The 17678-nt window shown below is 39.9% G+C and overlaps 1 protein-coding gene across 1 annotated transcript; it reads left to right on the forward strand.

The window, feature by feature from the left end:
• The first annotated feature begins 138 nt into the window (after window positions 1-138).
• Window positions 139-13508, forward strand: MCCC1 (methylcrotonoyl-CoA carboxylase 1). Its single transcript, XM_015871553.1, has 19 exons — window positions 139-259; window positions 1281-1327; window positions 1873-2012; window positions 2473-2568; window positions 2735-2856; window positions 3486-3633; window positions 3964-4085; window positions 4565-4676; window positions 4972-5053; window positions 5128-5255; window positions 5710-5893; window positions 6241-6350; window positions 6718-6934; window positions 7498-7584; window positions 8177-8226; window positions 9239-9376; window positions 9566-9673; window positions 10482-10553; window positions 11910-13508. Exons 1-19 carry the CDS (start codon window positions 201-203, stop codon window positions 12027-12029), a joined length of 2142 nt encoding a protein of 713 aa, XP_015727039.1. The 5' UTR covers window positions 139-200; the 3' UTR covers window positions 12030-13508.
• The last annotated feature ends 4170 nt before the right edge of the window (window positions 13509-17678 follow it).

The following is a 17678-nucleotide window of genomic DNA, read 5'->3' on the forward strand; positions in this document are numbered from 1 at the left end:
AAAGCATAAAATCCTCCACCTCTGAACGACGGACTGCACAATATCTTTAGTTCTACACTGCATTCAATGGCAAACTACGTGTAACGCTGCCATCTTGTGTTTAAAGACAAAGTAGACACGCTGAACGCTGATAAAAAGGATCTGTGGTGTAGGCCCCGCCCTTGTAGGCCGCACCACGCAGCCACCCCCGGCCCGCCAACATGGCGCTGGTGCTGGTGGCCGAGCGGGGCCGGCGCTGCCTGCGGGCGCTGCAGCGTCAGTGAGTGCGGGCCGGGAGGGAACCGGCGGTGGCAGCGCCTGCAAAGGGAGGGAGCCGGGGTGGAGAGAGGGCTGTGTGTGGGCAGGGGGCTGCGCTGAGGGGGCGGAGGGCGCTGGGCCGCTGCTCGGGGCGGGCGGAGCGGATCGTGTCCGCTTCTGTGGAGAACCATGAGCCGGAACGACCCTCAGACCCCAACCCGGCAGCTCCTGACGCGGGGTTTGCAGCACGGTTGGCCCTGCAGGCTGGTTTGGTTTGGTGCCCCTCCATAGCACCCCCCTGTACTGTCTTTGTAAGGACAGAGGAATGGGTTTCTGTGGCGGTGTCTGTTTGAGGCTCGGGGTCTCATCTCTCTGGTCGTGCTGTGCCCAGGATTCCCTGCATCTTTGTCTGATGCTGCTCCGGAATCACTGAGCTTTATCCCAGATACAGCATGTCTGTTAGGGTTACATTAATGCCCCTTCAGGAGTTCGCTTTGTATCTTTTTAGCCACTTAGCCTCCCATAGGCGATTTCCTCAGTGCTTTCTGTCATTCATCAGGTGTAACTTCTCACTTGTGAAGTTATTAATGGCTCGGAGAACTCAAGTGTCATTTTTCTAACTCTCTGCCCTTGGTACAATCACTTTCTCTTGCACTGTCTCGCTGTACAAACAGCTGTCTCCCATTGCTGTTTGAACCTTTGCCCACCACTTACCCTCTCTGCAGTAAACCCCAGTGTCTGATTTGCCCACCAAAACATGAAGTTGCTCACTTCCACTGTTCCAATCTGCTCAGAAAACAAGAGGGAAATCTGTTGTTCCCATTGTGTCTAATGGAGAGCTCCTTTCAAGGAAACAGCAGAGTCTGTACAACCGTGCTGTGCTTGGTTATGCTGTGTTTCAATAGCAATATCAGCAGCCTCACAGTGGAGCTGGTGCTGGGCTTTCTCTTGAAAATAAGTTTTTTAGCTGCAGCTGCAACTTTGTGTGCTTCCAACCCCTACAATTCTGTGATTCTGTAACAGCTGTGTTTGTAATTGCACAGGCCATGGAGCCCCGCTCAGCTGTCTGCAAAGTGTGCCTCCACAGCAGGTATGTTGGGCTTCCTTTAGCTGCAAGTCTCAGTTGCTTGTGTTACGTGGATGATCTTACAATGGTTTTAGCTGTATTTTTGGGGTTAGTTTTTTAATGAACATTCTATATTTGTGTAGTGTTGGAACACAGTATGTACCTGACGTGGTGGAAATCACCTCTAATGCGTGATCAACACTCTGAATATTCTTTCTGTCATAGTTGTACGCAGCTCACATGGAAGTTATTTATTTTTGTGATGTTTTCCTGTGAGATCCTTTACGTTACAGAGATTGCAAAGCCAGGTATGGCAGTATTTAAGATACATTAGAAATAAGGTAGTAAAATGTAACAGGGTGATCTGAACTGACCCTCTTGTCGCATTGCCTGAAAGGATACATTATAGAATTCTTAGAAGCATCACCATTTTATTGGTTTATTTTAACTGTGCTGCTTTAAGTACCTAGAGAAATACATAAGCACTGCAAACTGTTTTATTTCTAGTTATGTTTTTAAGGGCTTATTTCATTTGAAAATTGCTTTCTGTGCTTTGTTCCTTTAAACAGGAGGTCACAGCATAGGGAAGATTCTGATTGCAAACCGAGGAGAAATTGCATGCAGAGTGATGCGAACAGCCAGGAAGATGGGTGTGAAGTCTGTAGCAGTTTATAGTGAAGCAGACAGAAATTCCATGCACGTAGCAATGGTGAGGTATATTCATTATGTTTGTGGTTGGTACTGGAAATGCTGAAGTGTGGGACTAACATTCATTTATGATGGTAGTTCTTGTGAATAAGCTAAATGTGAAAGGTGTGTGTGCAGTTGATTTTCACCTCTGTAGTTATTCCCAGGTTTCCCTTGAATCGTTGAGTGGTTTGCTTAATCTCAGGATTAACACCTGACAGTGTTACAGGAGGTGCAGGAAAGCTTGGTGCCCATTGGGAACTGGAGAATGAACTTTTGATTTTGAGAAGAATGGCAGAATTTGTTTCTCCTAATTGTGCCGCTCTCTGAAGTGAGAGATTTAATCTGAGCTGTAAGGGATTTTAGCTGTTGCATACCAGCAGTCTGGTAAACAACAAAATGAGCTCAGAAATCTGAAGCTAATGCTGCTTTTCATTGTCTGTAATAAATAATCTATGCAATATCTATTTTTGCTGTATCAGGCAGACGAAGCACATTGCATTGGTCCAGCACCCTCACAGCAGAGTTATTTGGCTGTTGAGAAAATAATACAGGTGGCCAAGACATCAGCAGCACAGGTATGTTGGTCACAACCTTAAATCTGTGGATACATGCCCGATGTTTAGTTTTTCATGTTTATACATGATAGTTCCATCTTTTGCTTGCCTAGCAATATATTGAAGTTCCAGGGTTTTCTAAGCTAGACTAATCCAACAATAGGCTGGTAACTGTCTTCTGTTTTAGGCTATTCATCCAGGTTATGGCTTCCTCTCAGAAAACACTGAGTTTGCGGAGTTGTGCAAGCAAGAGGGAATCATCTTCATAGGTCCACCTTCATCTGCTATCAGAGATATGGGTATTAAGAGGTACCTGTTTCTAATTTGTTACTTGGTTATGCAATTTATAGTTTGCTAAGGCTAATTTTGTTAATTATTTTACTCCACCGGTTTTAATGTTCTGATTTTTTATTCTATTTTCGAAAGCATGAGCTCAAAGTTCCTGCTGACATAGGATAGTTCAGTCATTAGGATTTTAATAATTAAGTACCTAATCGAATCCCATCTTCTGGGACAGGGACCTTGCGGTGTTATATAGATGTAGATTTAGCAGTCAGGTTGGTTCTCTTGCATGTTGGTACCGTATCATCAAGAGGTTCTTGTGGCTGGTGTTAAATGGGATGGTAGGTTTTATTCATCAGATGACCTTATTTTTAGTTACTTGTGCTGGAAACATTTCTTTGGATTGTTAACTCTAAGTGAGAGAAGAGGAAATGAGTTTATTACTAAAAGTGAAATGGGTAATAATTTGAGTGCTAATCTGTTATCACTTGCTAATGTGAGGGTGAATTACCTCTGTAGTTTAGCATGCTTGGTGGAACTTACTGTTATTCTTGAGTGTTTTGTGCCATCCTGTATGAGTGTGTATGGGTAACTTATACAGGTTTGGAACTTATAAGTGTCATTGTCATTCTAAACATAAAACTGTTCTGTCAAAGCACTTCCAAAGCTATAATGTCTGCTGCTGGCGTTCCTGTTGTTGAAGGTTATCATGGAGAAGATCAGTCAGACCAGCATCTAAAGGAGCATGCCATGAGAATAGGATATCCAGTAATGATTAAAGCTGTTCGTGGTGGTGGAGGAAAGGTAAATAAGCTAATACAGGTCTGTTTATCTCAGTGATGTGATATGCACTGTTATCTTGCATCAGTTTCCAGTGTTTGATTATTATAAAAGAAATGTATGGAAAAAAACCTGGAAGGCTATTTTTGGTTAGAATGTGTTAGCAACAGACTGTTGTATAGGTTTATCTGGTTCAACAGTGCTTTCAGTAGGGCTCCATAGGGTTGACTTATTGCATGTTGGTATGTGTATTTAGGCATTATTGTGAAGTTACTGTTTAGTCATGAACCTGGATTTTTACTGTATTCTTATCTATTTAGATATGTTTTGTTTTTATTTTTGTGCTTACTTAAGGGCATGAGAATTGCTCATTCAGAAAAGGAGTTTCTGGACCAACTAGAGTCAGCAAGGAGAGAAGCAAAGAAGTCCTTCAATGATGATGCAATGCTGATTGAAAAATTTGTAGATCATCCAAGGTGAGAAAGAGGCCTTAATATGAACAGGGTAGTGTTTGTTTTACTGCTAAATAAACACAGGTGTTTGAATAATAGAAGCTGTAGTGTTTAGTTCCTGGTTTGCCTGGGAGACTGAGTTTATTTTTACTTATTGCAAGCTTTTGACGGAGGTATTTTGGTAATATTGTACTTTAAATCTTTCTTGAAGCATCACTGCAAGGAATGAGTTCATTAGAAAGCAAGCAGTGCCTTGCTAGTGCTGTCCACTGGGCATAGAAGATCTCATTAGATTATTGGGGAGGTTGCCTGGCATTGGAGGACTATCTGGATGGTGACAATTATTTGTTAGTTTTGTACATAGAACAAAGTTCTGCCTCCTAGTAGCTGTCTCTGAAATGCTGTATTGAAGTAAATAAGGTTCTTGAGTCAAGACTGCTTTAGGCAATGGCAGGATTGGTGCTTCAATGTAATTTACTGTGACTTGTGTTATTATGAAACAGGCATGTTGAAGTTCAAGTGTTTGGTGACCAGCATGGCAACGTGGTGTATTTGTTTGAAAGAGACTGCAGCGTGCAAAGAAGACATCAGAAGATCATTGAAGAGGCACCAGGGGTGAGCAAAATGCTCTTACGTTTTCCTTTTTTTCCTATCTAATTTTTTTAATAAAACATTTTCAGAGTCATTGCTGATCCCATCTGATCTGCCTAATGGGTAGAAATTTACTTCTAATTCTATGTACTTGTTTTAATTATGCTGTAGAAAATGTTCTTACTGAAAAAAAAATATGTCATTAGGAAAATGATTTCAAGTGAAATCTAAGGATGATGCTGTGGTTTCTAAATCTTCATTCATAGGAGTTTAACATCACTTGAATTTGTAGTCTTATGTGTTTTATTATTATTTACAGCCAGGAATTAATCCTGAAGTTCGAAAGAGACTTGGAGAAGCTGCTGTGAAAGCAGCCAAGGCAGTGAATTATGTGGGAGCAGGTGAGTCTAAATAAATCGATTGTCTTAGACATTCTCAGGCTGGACACCTAATGTCCTTTTCTTAAATACTTCAGGAACAGTGGAGTTTATTATGGACTCCCAGCATAATTTTTACTTCATGGAGATGAATACCAGGCTGCAGGTGGAGCACCCTGTTACAGAGATGATCACTGGGACAGACTTGGTGGAATGGCAGCTTAGGGTAAGTAATAATTGATTTTATGTGCACAGCCCCTTTTTGTTTGGTGAGTACATAGAAAGCATCACTTAAATGTACAGATCCCTCAATATGAGAGAGAATCAGCAGCACTGGCTGCTAGTTATCCAATTCAGCATCCGCTGTTAGAGTCATTTTTCTCCCTAATAAAATCTTGTCTTAGCTGGTCAACCTTTAACTTAAATGTTTAATTATGATAAATGATAATGTTTCTGTCATATTTTAGCTGTGTGAGATCAATTTATTGTAATAATTCAAAACCCTGGTGAATCTCAGAAAAAAGGAGTAACTTTAGTTTACTACTTGTAATTTAACACACTTCATTGCTGTTTTTTTTTTAAACACGTTTTCTAGTTGCTTGTGCTTGGAATAGAGATATTTAACCTTTCACACATTAACAGAGTATTGATCCTGCATTAAAGAAGAAACGCTTTTTCAGGTTGCGGCAGGAGAGAAGATTCCACTAACACAGGAAGAAATTCTGCTCCGAGGCCATGCATTTGAAGCTAGAATATATGCTGAAGACCCTACCAATAACTTCTTGCCAGGGGCTGGGCCCTTGGTGCACTTATCTACCCCAACACCTGATAGAGACACCCGCATAGAAACTGGAGTCAGACAAGGTACAGCTGACGGCAGCAGTGAAATGAGAAATATTTGATATTCTATTCACTTCTTTATTCATCTCTATTTGAGCCACTGTCTCTTGGACTGTGCTGGTTGTATTGTTACCATAACTTACCAGTCCTGCAGATTGCAACCAAAACAAAGTAATTTTTGTAATATTACCTCTATAAAAGCTCCGTGCTGAGCGTTTCCTTGGAACTGAAAAGATCAGATCGCTAAAGATAAATATTCTCTAAGAGCATTCAGAAACATGGCCACTACTTGTATCTGAGTTCGGTGCTGTGTGTTATGCCTTCAGAAAGTACATGCCTGAGTGTTACAGAACTTCCTTCATATATTTCAGGTGATGAGGTTTCTGTTCATTATGATCCAATGATTGCAAAGTTAGTTGTGTGGGCTGAGGATCGTGAGGCAGCGCTGAGAAAGTTGCGGTACAGCTTGCTTCAGTATAATGTAAGTAAGTGGTACCTGGTGTGGTTTCCATTCTTGAACAAGGCTCATGAACACCTTGAGCTAACAACACACAGATAAAATCACTTCTCCTTACTATTTCTGGAAAGCTTTCTTTGACTTTGCCATGGACAAAGGTGGTTTGGGAGCAGAGTGCTTGTTTTTCTTCTTTTTTGTTTTTTTAAAGCAGTGATTTCTTGGTTATTAAAACCAGTTGAATTAATTCATTTCATTCATGACCTTTGTATTTTGTTGGTGCTGTGTAAAGAAAGTTTCAATGCATAAGTTGAGCAGAAAGCTGCGCATTCATTCATAACTTCATTTCACTTTGGCAATATACTGTTTTGTTGTGTGTGTTTTTTTTTGACAGATTGTAGGATTAAGCACTAATATTGATTTCCTACTGAGCCTGTCAGGACACCCACAGTTTGAGGCTGGAAATGTGCATACTGATTTCATTCCTCAATACCATGATGATCTGTTTCCAGCCAGAAAAGCAACCCCACTTGAAGTTGTGTGTCAAGCAGCTCTAGGACTCATTCTGAAAGAGAAAATGGTATCAGATGCTTTTAGAGACCAATCAAGTGGTAAGAATCATTCTTCTTTTGCTTTATTTTACTTGTGACTGGATGAGATAGTGCTGTGAGCACGTGTGATTACTTTGTGGAGCCTCTTTTTTGTCTTATTTAATGCCTGCCCACAATTTAATAGTGGTGTATCCAATCAGTTCTCAAAAACACCAAATAACAGAAAGTTCCTCAAACTCTCCAGGCAATCCTCTACCAAAAGTTCAAACTCTACAGTTAACACTTTCTGCTGAAGTTTAATCCAAGTGTGCTGTGTTGCCATAGAATTCTGATGCTTTCTTGTCCTGTTCAAGGGTTGGTCACAGAGAACAGTCAATATTCTTCCTCTTAGCAAGTGCTGTTGTTGGTGTCTTGTTTTCTGTAGGTTACACAGCCTCAGTTATTCCTTCTTGAAGTTTGAGTTTGGGATTGTCTCCAACCTTTTATGTGCAAAATAAATATGTAAGTTTAATGGTAGTGATACTAGGAGAGTCTTTTCTTTTTTTTTTTGGTTTAAGTTCTAAGTGTTGTGTGTTTGACCAAACTATAACTTAAGTAACGTGTCTGTGTATTTTGTATTTTAGATAAATTCTCACCATTTGCATCCAGCACTGGCAGACGAATAAATATATTATATACAAGAAAACTGTCTCTACTAGATGGAGAAAACAGTAAGTGAATAAAAAAGCATGTGTGGAGGGAGAAGAGATAATTGATGGATGAAGTTATTTCAACAAGTACTTGAATATCCAGGTTAAGAAATAGAACTGATACTGCTACTATTTGCTTAGTAATTGAGACTGGGAAGGTAATTCGCAAGGTTGCAGTTTTAAATCCAAGCTCTTAGATCTGGAAGAGACAGAAACTAAATTCAAATGACAGTAGTGGTGTTTGTCATTTAAATGAATAAGGTTGAGATTTTGGACGAGCTTTTGGCTTTTGTTTTACCTCATGTTTGTGTGATGGCATTCAATACTCGTTTCCCAGAAAAAAGAACTGTGCTCTGCCCAGCTAACTTGAAATACAGATTCCCAGAGCATGACTTCAGGTGTTCAGCCTTGAAAAGTAAATTGCCTAAAACTCAGTGTGAAATCTTCAGTGTCTGCTAAGCTGCTGTAAAACTTGTGGGTTTTTTTTGGGGGGGGTGGGGAAAAGACTTTGTTTAGGTCTCATTTTGAATCAAAACAATAGACTAAATATTGTTTGTTATTATTTTTTGGGTCTTATTAAATCTACTTACACATCTTCTGTTTTATTGGACAGTTGTGGATGTGGCTGTCACTTACAATCGAGGGGGGTCATACAGCATGCAGGTACAAGTACTTTGTTCAGATATTCCATTAAATGAACAAAGAATGAATTTCTTGTAGGCTTCTATTCATACCGACTTTTAAAGTACTTGGATCCTACAGAATAGGACTCCAGATACATAAACTTGTTTCCTAAGTGGCTGTCTCTAAAGTAGTGAGAAAATGATTGTATTACTGTTCATATATTTACATTATTGGGTAAATAGTACCTTTTCTTTATTGTTCTTGTGGATAGGACTATGGAGATAACCTTCATTGCTCAAACAATTCTCAGAGTATTTTGACTGTATCGATTACCTATGTAACGTAAGAGAGCTTTTAGAATTTAAGCCGACCAATAGAATTAATGTCAGCAAAATGTAAAAAGGAGCTGGAAGGAATGTTGAGTTGTGAAGTGCAGTTGGGGAGGATGGAGACTGCTGAGAGGAAAGAAAGAACGGGGATTAAGGTGGAAAGGGAGAGAATCTGAAGTTATGGGTTGGAGAAGCAGAGCTGTGTTGTGCCTTGGGAGCTGATGATGAAGAGGACAGTGCCATGGGAGTGCTGCAGATTTAATGTGGCACGCTTGTGTTCATATCCTTACCTTCACATTCAGAAGTTGTGGCACAGATCACAGCACTAAGCACAATAGTCTTGATTTTTATTTTTTTTCTTCTGCACACCTTTATAATCTTACTGAGTGCTATTGCATGGTTTATGATAAAACTTGTCCTAGCAGGAGTATATCAGTTAATCTGAGCTGTCTGCACGGGGTACTTGTATGCTCTATTAATTGAAAAATACAAGATGTTTATCAGATTTATGAAAATTACTAAAAAAAAATAATAATCAGAATTTGTCTGAGAAATCACGGGTTATGACTGTACACTCCTAATATATATAGTGTGTGTATTATATATACACTATATACCCACTCCTAATATATATACTCCAGAGTTAATAGTAAGTCCTGCTTTGTTATTGTAGTGCTCCTGAAGGGTTAGGCTTTGTCCTTATAGAAGCGTTTAACTTTCAGATTCAAGACAAAATGTTCCTGGTTTCTGGAGAGATCTTCAATGAGGGTGATTCAATTTACTTGAGCTCTTCAGTTAATGGAACAGTATGCAAGTCCAAACTGGTCATTTTGGACAACACCATTCACCTCTTCTCTCCGGTAAAGTTCTTTTGGTTATCATCAGTCGGTTTGCACGCTGTCCTGTTGCTTTGTCCCAGTAGTATACAACCTGAAACAGCTGTATTTCCCCTTGCATAAAGCTGGGTCTGTCCTGGCCCGTGTCAGCGCATGGACTAGTGGTATTATTTTACTGTTGTTAACTCTTGCTGTTGGTTTTATTTTCTGTAGGAGGGCAGTGCTCAGATTGGCCTTCCTGTACCCAAATACTTATCTGCAGTGAGTTCAGCGGGGACGCAGGGTGGTGCCGTAGCACCCATGACGGGCACTGTTGAAAAGGTGATTATAATAATATGAGTGGGGTAAATGAATTCTACAGAATCATATCAAAGTTCAGTCTTCCAGACACGGTGTTTGGTTCTGTGCTACCAGGAAAGAATTAAGAAGTTTCATCATAACAGATCTTCAAGATAGTTAATTTTACTAGTTAGAGAAGTGAACCCTGAAAGGACGTGAGCTGTTTCAGAGGATGGATTATACTGGCTGTGGGTCTCTCACGTTCTTGAATCCTAGAGTATCCTGAGTTATGAAGGGACCCGCAAGTGTCATAGGGTCTAACTATTGGCTCCACACAGGACTACCTGGACATTAAACCATATGTCTGTGGGCACTGGCCACTTGCTTCTTGAACCCCACCAGGCTTGGTGCCATGAGCGTTACCTGAAGTTCAAGGAGTGTTCTGACTCAGGGCTGTGAACTGGTGGCTGCCAAAATCTCTCTGGACTTTATTTTTAGAAGAAACCTAGTGGCTTGCTCCAGGAAGAGGTTCTGGACTTTGTGTCTCAAAATAGAAGCTTTTAAAACCCAGATGTGGCAGAATGTATTTTCTCTTCAAGTGTTTCCTCTTTGATACATAAATGGCTTCCTGGCCAACCTGTTGACAGTTATCAAACCTCTTTATAAAACCTTTGACTCCCTCTGAGTATTGTATAAGGAACTCAAATACCCAATTTGACAATGATAAAAGATACTATGAGGCTGTTTTATAAATCCACTACTAAGTGGGTTGTCCTAGCCAAGATCTGACTCATATATTTTAATGGCACAGACATACATGACTTTTTTTTAATTTACATTTGAATTGCAGGTGTTTGTGAAAGCAGGGGATAAGGTTGAGGTTGGCGACCCTCTAATGGTTATGATAGCTATGAAAATGGAGGTGAGTGACTTTACACAAGGTTCTAGTTTGCTGAGAAAATAAAAATAGGGTCCTGCTTGTCTCAGTTTTCATTGCATTAATGACGAGTGGTGCAGATTGTCACTTGCAGATGTCACTATTGCTTTATATGCTGTAAAACAAGCGTTGTGCCTGTTGAGCTTTTAGGGGATTACATTTGTTGTTATTATTAACAAATGCCGATGATGTAATCCCTGGCACTCTGCAGATGTGTTCACATTCATCTGGTTCCCTTGTCAATCCTTCTCTCCCTTGTGATCCTTTCATTTTTCTAGTACAGACCTGTCTAGGAATATTTCTTGCTCTCCATGATTCTAATGCCTTTAGTTACTTTGTGCAGGAATTCAGCTCATGGTGACTGCAAATATGCCCAGGATTTTGTAGGACAATATTAGTTTTATTTACAAAAAAGTTTCACTAACAGCTCACTAAAATTAATTTTAATTGTCCACATGGCCGTTCCATGTTGTCACATTGCTTGGCCATGGCTCAAATTGCTTGAGTTGTGGTTCTTGTAGCCTAAACTGTTCAAGTTTGGGTTTATTTTACACTTTAGTATGTGGCAGCAGAATTAATGTTGTTGACAAAACCCCCTTTTTCCTTACAACGCCTTTTAAAAATTACACTAAAATTAAATGGGTTACAACATCTGTGCACACTAAGAAAATAACCCCATTTACAGTTGAATGCCAAATGTTTGTGTCCCTCCAGCTGATATCTCTGACCAGTAGTTGGGCTGTTCTTTTTGCAGAGTGTAAAATTGCAAAAGCGTTATTTAAATGAATCTTTGCTTAATGTGTTTTTGAATATTATGCTCATCCTATATAGAAAACTACCAAGAATCAGAGCTTGAAAGGAAAACTAACAAGTAGACCAGTGTGAGGATCGGGGTCAAACACATTGTTCCTTCATTGTCACTTACAGCTGTGTTCATATTTCACTGTCTATAGTAAATCTGCAGATTCCTCTTAGTGGAACAAATCTGTTATACGATTAATATTGTAGACTAAAGCCGTTTTATTTCTGCCTGCTATCTAATGAAACAGAAAAAAATATTATGAGGCAAAACAGCTTTCAGCTGTTCATACTGCAAAATACATTATTATAGCATTTCTGTCCCTAGTGTACTTATCAAAATAAATGCTGATGAGAAAATAAAGCTTGAAAAAGGGCTAGGGTGACATTTTAAATTAGGGCTTAAGATGAATATAGAAACGTTGAGGAAATATGTGCGTGACATTCTAGTTGCACCAAAGAGTAGTATTAGTGTTTGCTGGAGAGAGGGGGGAAAAGCAGCCACCCCTTGTGCTGATTCAGTGTTGATCTGTTTCTACACAGCATACCATAAGGGCTCCAAAGGCAGGAGTGATAAAAAAGGTGAATTTTCAAGAAGGTGCTCAGGCCAACAGACATGCTCCGCTAGTGGAATTCGTGGATGAAGTGGCTGAATCAAAGTAAAACTCAAGAAAGGTGCACTTTATTTTTTCTACTTTGCTGATATTCTCTCAGGAGGTTTCTTCACGTTTTTTATCAAGGTGTTTCATAGAACGGATTGTGGAATTGGTTTCCTCTGCACACCCTGCGTTGGCTGCCAATTATACTGACTGACTATCACTGTGCTGTAACTGTGTATATAACTTGTGGACCTACGTGGCTGCGGTTCAGTGTCTGTGTTTGCTTGTGGAAAGCCATCAGACTGGGAAAAGACAGGGTTCCCTTAAGGGAAAGAGAGGTGGGTAAGGGCCACATAGAGAGGTTGGGGTCTTCTGCCTCTTGCTTTGCTCAGAGATGCCTTTTTTTCCCCTGGGATGTGACAGCACTGACATGAAGGAAATCTGAACGGTTGTAATAATGTCACGAATTAATTTCTCATGCAGAATTCCTATTTGTGGCCTTATCTTTTTGCCTCAGTAGGGAATTCAGGACTGTGCATAGTCTGGGATCCCTCTGTCTTTTTAGGTGCATCTGTTTTCCTCTTTACCTCAAGAAATAATGGTACCCTGCATTTCAAATATTATTTTAATATACTTTGAGATATCTGATAAAAAGCATTTTAAGAATTCATAGCAGCATTTGCTACACTAATCAAAGTTGGAATGTGACTGCTTTACAGAAATAGCATTTGATCTTTAAACATGAAGTAGTAGCACTGAGGGGTGATAAGCTTCTTTAATACTTGCTAAGTGTGCCAAAATAAAGTACTGACTTCAAAATCCTCATTGCTTTTCTCATATCGTTTATGTTCCGAAGTGTTGTTTATTAGCTGGAGTAAAGTCTTTGTAACAACATGAAATATGACTAAGAAAAACATTCTCTTTTGCACCTGTCCTGATGTAGAAGGGAAAACTTGTAGGTTTCTAATGTGTAAAGCAAACATTTCTCAGACAGCATGCAAGTAATTTACCAGGTATTTATTTCATCTTGTTTAAAGAAAAGCTCAAAGATATTGGAACAGGGAAAGAAGGATGTGGTTTAATTGTGATACATTTGCAAAATCTTCTTGATTTGGTTAAGGTGAAATTGTGCTAGTCGTGTGGACTTTTGATACATTGATTTTTGGATAATAGTGGAGTTGATGCTGTGCAAAGGAACAAATACAAATGCTTTAGTGATCCCAAACCTGTAGTTAGATCTGTGCAAGTGGATCCTTGTGCTGGTTTGAAATCCTATTTCATAGTCAATGTGCAGTGTTTGGGGAGGATTTTCTGCTCAGATCCTGTACCTGGCAGCATTACCTGCAATGCAGGCAAAAACTGTAGAAATGAAATGGGTCCAGGTGGTCTGTATGTTAAAAACATTGAGTGCTGCTTTTCAGTATCGCTGCTAATCCAGTGGAAACCTAACAATAAAATCCAATGATCATCTTGTAGAGAATTGCCACAGTGATTTTATTTACCACTAAATAAAAATAAAGCTTAACTCGGATTGTTTGTTTCAGTTTTTCCCCATTTTATTCTTCCTTTGATTGTTTATGTAAAAATGTTTATGTATTAAAGGGTTTTAACCAGCTGGGTATGTGTCATCTGATAGCTGAGACGCTGCAGCCCACAGATTACATTTAGGAAGCAGCAATCTGAATGGTCTTAATGGGTTCCATTGCAGTAGAGTGACTTGTTTTTATTTAAAAATTGAACCTACATACAGAAATGGCAACTTAGGCCTGAACAGATGCTACAGATTTGCTTTTTTTTCCTCTTTCCTCTACTTGACATGACTCCACTTCTAGACCTGTTGTACTATGCTGAATCTAGAGCACATCATTAAAACTCACAGCATGAGGTTCTGTGTCCACACAGCCTGTGTTGTTTGCTTTTCCCAGCCAATAGACAGCAGCGTGTTCTTAGGAACCTGGCAAGATGTTATTCCTTGGGAATGGAAGGTAAAGATAATTTATTGTTTTACCTGTTTTAGTTTTCCCTTGCTTCTGAAAACTGGCTATTAAGGAAATCTCTTGCAGAAGTCGCCGTAGGAATCTTCTTGGTTTTATCAAGCATGTAACCTCCTGCTTGGTAATGTGAATGTTAACCATACCAAAGTTACAGCCCTCCTAAGCTGTAATTGGCACCAGTGCGGATCTCTCAGTCAGCTGTGCACTCGTACTCAGCTGCTGTCAACTACTATTGCTCTGATAGCTTAAAGCCAGCGAAGGTCTGGACTGTGGGGCCTCAGCTCGTGCTGAATTAGTGATTAGCAAAGCAGGAGAGCAGGACCGTGCTCCTATTTCAGCCACTGAGTCACTGTGACTGCAGGCAAATCACTCGGTGCACGTTTGCCTTTGTTTCCTCCTATGCAATGAGGATGACGGTAATTAAAACGCTGTAAAATTTGCGGACACAAAGACTTATAAATAATTTTCCACACTTGTAAAGTTGCAATGTAAGATTTAGACTTCGAGATTATAACCTTGCAAGTAGTAATATATTTTATAGATGAATTATTTTTGCCAGTAAATTTTAAAAATAGTTTCCAGCACGTGCTAACTTCTTTGTTCTATGGTTTTAACTTCTAGTGACCAGGAAACATTAGGTTCTGTTTTCAAGATGAGTAGAAAATGAATACTCAAGTGTTTGGCAGCACCTTAACACTCAGTGAGCAGGTAGGAAGAAAGTTGATCTCAGCAGTGTATTCTTGTATTGAAACAACTTATTCCCCTTTTAAAGTGCACATCAACTAATGCTTATCACAGGTATATTCACTTCTGTCAGTTATTGTTTTGTTCAGTCAGAACAGGAATTATTGACTGTATTCTATCTGTTCTGTTTGTAAAAAGCTCAGCAATATTGAATGTACTGTATTTACTGGAATGGTGGCAATGGAGCAAAGCCTGAACACAGAGCTTCTACACAAGGTATGTTTTCAATAGTTCATATTTTTACACGTGAAGGATTCACAAGTAAATACAACTTAATGTTTTGTGATACCAGGGAGAGCCCCCTGTGTCAGAATTCTGTTTGGAAAGTAGGAGGCACTGAGTGTTGTCCTAGAGAAACTGGAGAAATTTGAGTTAATCACAGGTGTTTGATGTTAGCTTAAAACCTGTTGATCATACGACGAATCCACTTGAAAATTAGCACGGATGTTCTGGATGAATACCCCCTATTTTTTATTACAGAAGTAATAAGTAAGTAAAACACGTCTGGTGTCCTACTGAGCTTTAGAAATAATAGCGGGAGCTGGATTTTAGTTTTAATCTGTTCTCCATGTAAATAGTTCTGGTGCCAAAATGTTGTTCTTGAAATGATAATTGGGCTCTGAATGGCAGCTGCTCTCTTTTGAAAAGTTGGGAAAGTGGGAGATGTTAGTGTTTATAGTCTGGTGGAAAAAGGACTGCAGCTGAGAACTGCATCTCTCTTGTGCTCTTAGAAAAGAAGAGAGTGTACCTGCAGCTGGAGACCCTGTGCATGTTTGGTGTCTTGTGCTAAGCACCTCGAGAGCCCAAGGCATAGCTCAGACAACAGAGACCTAAGATGAGGACTAACATGAACTAGAAACAGAACAGTTAATAAGTCAAACGTTAATATCCAGATGTGTCAATGTGTGTTTTCCTTGAAGTTTGCACTGCTGTACTGACGTTGGTGGCGAGTCACAGGAAAGTAGGTCACAGTTTGCTACTTAGACACCAGAAAATTAGTTTTGGCTGGACTGTATAAACGTGTTCCCCAAAACCAGTGTGCCGTGATGACAGGGTGAAGAGTATGAAGAGCAGAAAAGGCTGAATGTGTGTGACAGGAGGTGAGAGCCATCTTCTACGCTTGCTTTGTATGTCTGTGTTACTCTTGCAGACAGCTCACTTCAAGGCAAAAGGCTCAGTCTCCCATATATAAACTTTAATTACAGCTTCTTTATATGAAGAGTTCAATGCGTGGCCTGAATTAGAATGATTTTTTTTTTTTTATTAAGATGAACATTTAAAGGTTATACTTAAAGAAAATCCCTGTGATAGAGAAACCAATAATGTATCTTATTCTCCTGGTCTTGAAATCCCTCATTTGTAGCAAGGATAGCAGACTATTGTCAGTTGAAAGGTATAGGTTTTAATCATTAAAATCATAGCTATCATGGCACTGTCTGCTTTAGAACTTAGAAAACTTCAGCTCATTCTGCTTACAGAGATCATATCTTCAGAACTTTTGGAACAATATCTGTACCTCTTACTGCTCTCTCATTTCTTAGATTTATTACTTACACATTCTAAAATCGAGGCCTTTTATCTCAGTATTACTACAGAGTTGCACAGAACGCAGAAGTTTTGTAATCTGTTGCCTGTTAGGTGTGCTGTGAAGTCATAGTGGATGCAGCATGAGAAATGTTCAGACAGTCTGAAGTCTTGGGCTCACTAACCTGACTTCCTCTGCCACATAAACCTGTCCTGCTTCCTTCCAGAGACAGTCATGTGGAACCCAGCTCCTACCAGTGCCTTGGACTGTGTGTAGTAACTTGTTAACCTCTTACATAATGCAGGAAGGATGAAAAACTTAATAGAAGGTGAACACCCTTCCCTGTAACCTATTAACAACAATCTTCAGATACGGGCTCTATGCCAGTTTCCAGGTTAAATTGCTTAGACGCCTATGGGAGGACTCAGGCTTCATTTTCTGTGTTGTTGGGTTTTTTTTTCCTTTTATCCATTTTATAGGCTGGTATATCCATTCCAATTGATCCAGGACAGTCTGCTGGGTCTGTACTTTGGATATTCTTGGAATAGCACTGAATCTCCTTGTGCAAGATAGCTGCTGGGACTTTGTTCTCTTAGTTAAACACATGGTTGGTATTTGCAGGGAAAGGGCCATAGTCATAAGCACTTGAAGGTTATTCCACCCATGTAAGAATTAGTGGTTTCACTTTCTAGAGCATAAAGTAGCTGAGAAGTGTGTGTGTGTGTGTGGGGGGTGTTAGAAGGACGTTTCTAGGCCAAGCTGTTCCAGTGCTTTGTTATCCTTCATGAACCTTTGGGCTTATTCTTTAGAGAGTGCTGTAAGTGGAAGTTCTCAGCAAAGGGATTACGCTAAATGGTTCTGCTTTGACTTAACGTGAGAATTACTTCTCTGTCTGCTCAGGAAGGGAGTTCACATCAGTCAGTGTAAAACAGAACAGTGTTACGTTCAGAATTATGCACCAGCCATGTACAGTGAGACTTAAAACAGAAAGAACCCAACAGTTGTGATTGGGGTTGAAATGACATAAAACATCATCGAATTGCTATGAAATAGTCAGCTTTACCTTGCCGTGAATTAGACAAGTCACCAGGTTAGTGTGGTCACTGTGATGTGCTGCCTGAGGATTACACAATATTATTGTTATTCTGTATCACTGGATGCTTATGTCATGATTACAGACAGCAGAGTTGTTTATCCCTGCCCCAACTTCCTGTGCCGTGGTGGATGGAGCTGTACAGAAGTAGGGCACGTAACGACCCCACTTCAGACAATGTATATATGAATACTCCTTGTGGTGCCTCTTACTTTACAAAGCACTGAAGTTTGAGAGGGAAAAAACAACTCCGTCCAGACACCAGGAGATCCTGCAGCACTGAAAACCAGCAAGTGTAACAGATGCTAAAGGAAAACAAGGCAGTTAAAAATCCCATCTCTGTGTGGAGGAACCCAC

Source organism: Coturnix japonica, chromosome 9 (assembly GCF_001577835.2).
Source record: "Coturnix japonica isolate 7356 chromosome 9, Coturnix japonica 2.1, whole genome shotgun sequence".
NCBI lineage: Eukaryota > Metazoa > Chordata > Aves > Galliformes > Phasianidae > Coturnix > Coturnix japonica.

What these genes read in the sequence shown, in the direction of transcription:
- MCCC1 (XM_015871553.1), top strand. Translation starts at nt 201, where the DNA reads ATGGCGCTGGTGCTGGTGGCCGAGCGGGGCCGGCGCTGCCTGCGGGCG. An exon ending in TCATTGAAGAGGCACCAGGG is followed by an intron (nt 4,677 to 4,971) that starts GTGAGCAAAATG and finishes TATTATTTACAG; the next exon opens with CCAGGAATTAATCCTGAAGT. An exon ending in GGGGGTCATACAGCATGCAG is followed by an intron (nt 8,227 to 9,238) that starts GTACAAGTACTT and finishes TTTAACTTTCAG; the next exon opens with ATTCAAGACAAAATGTTCCT.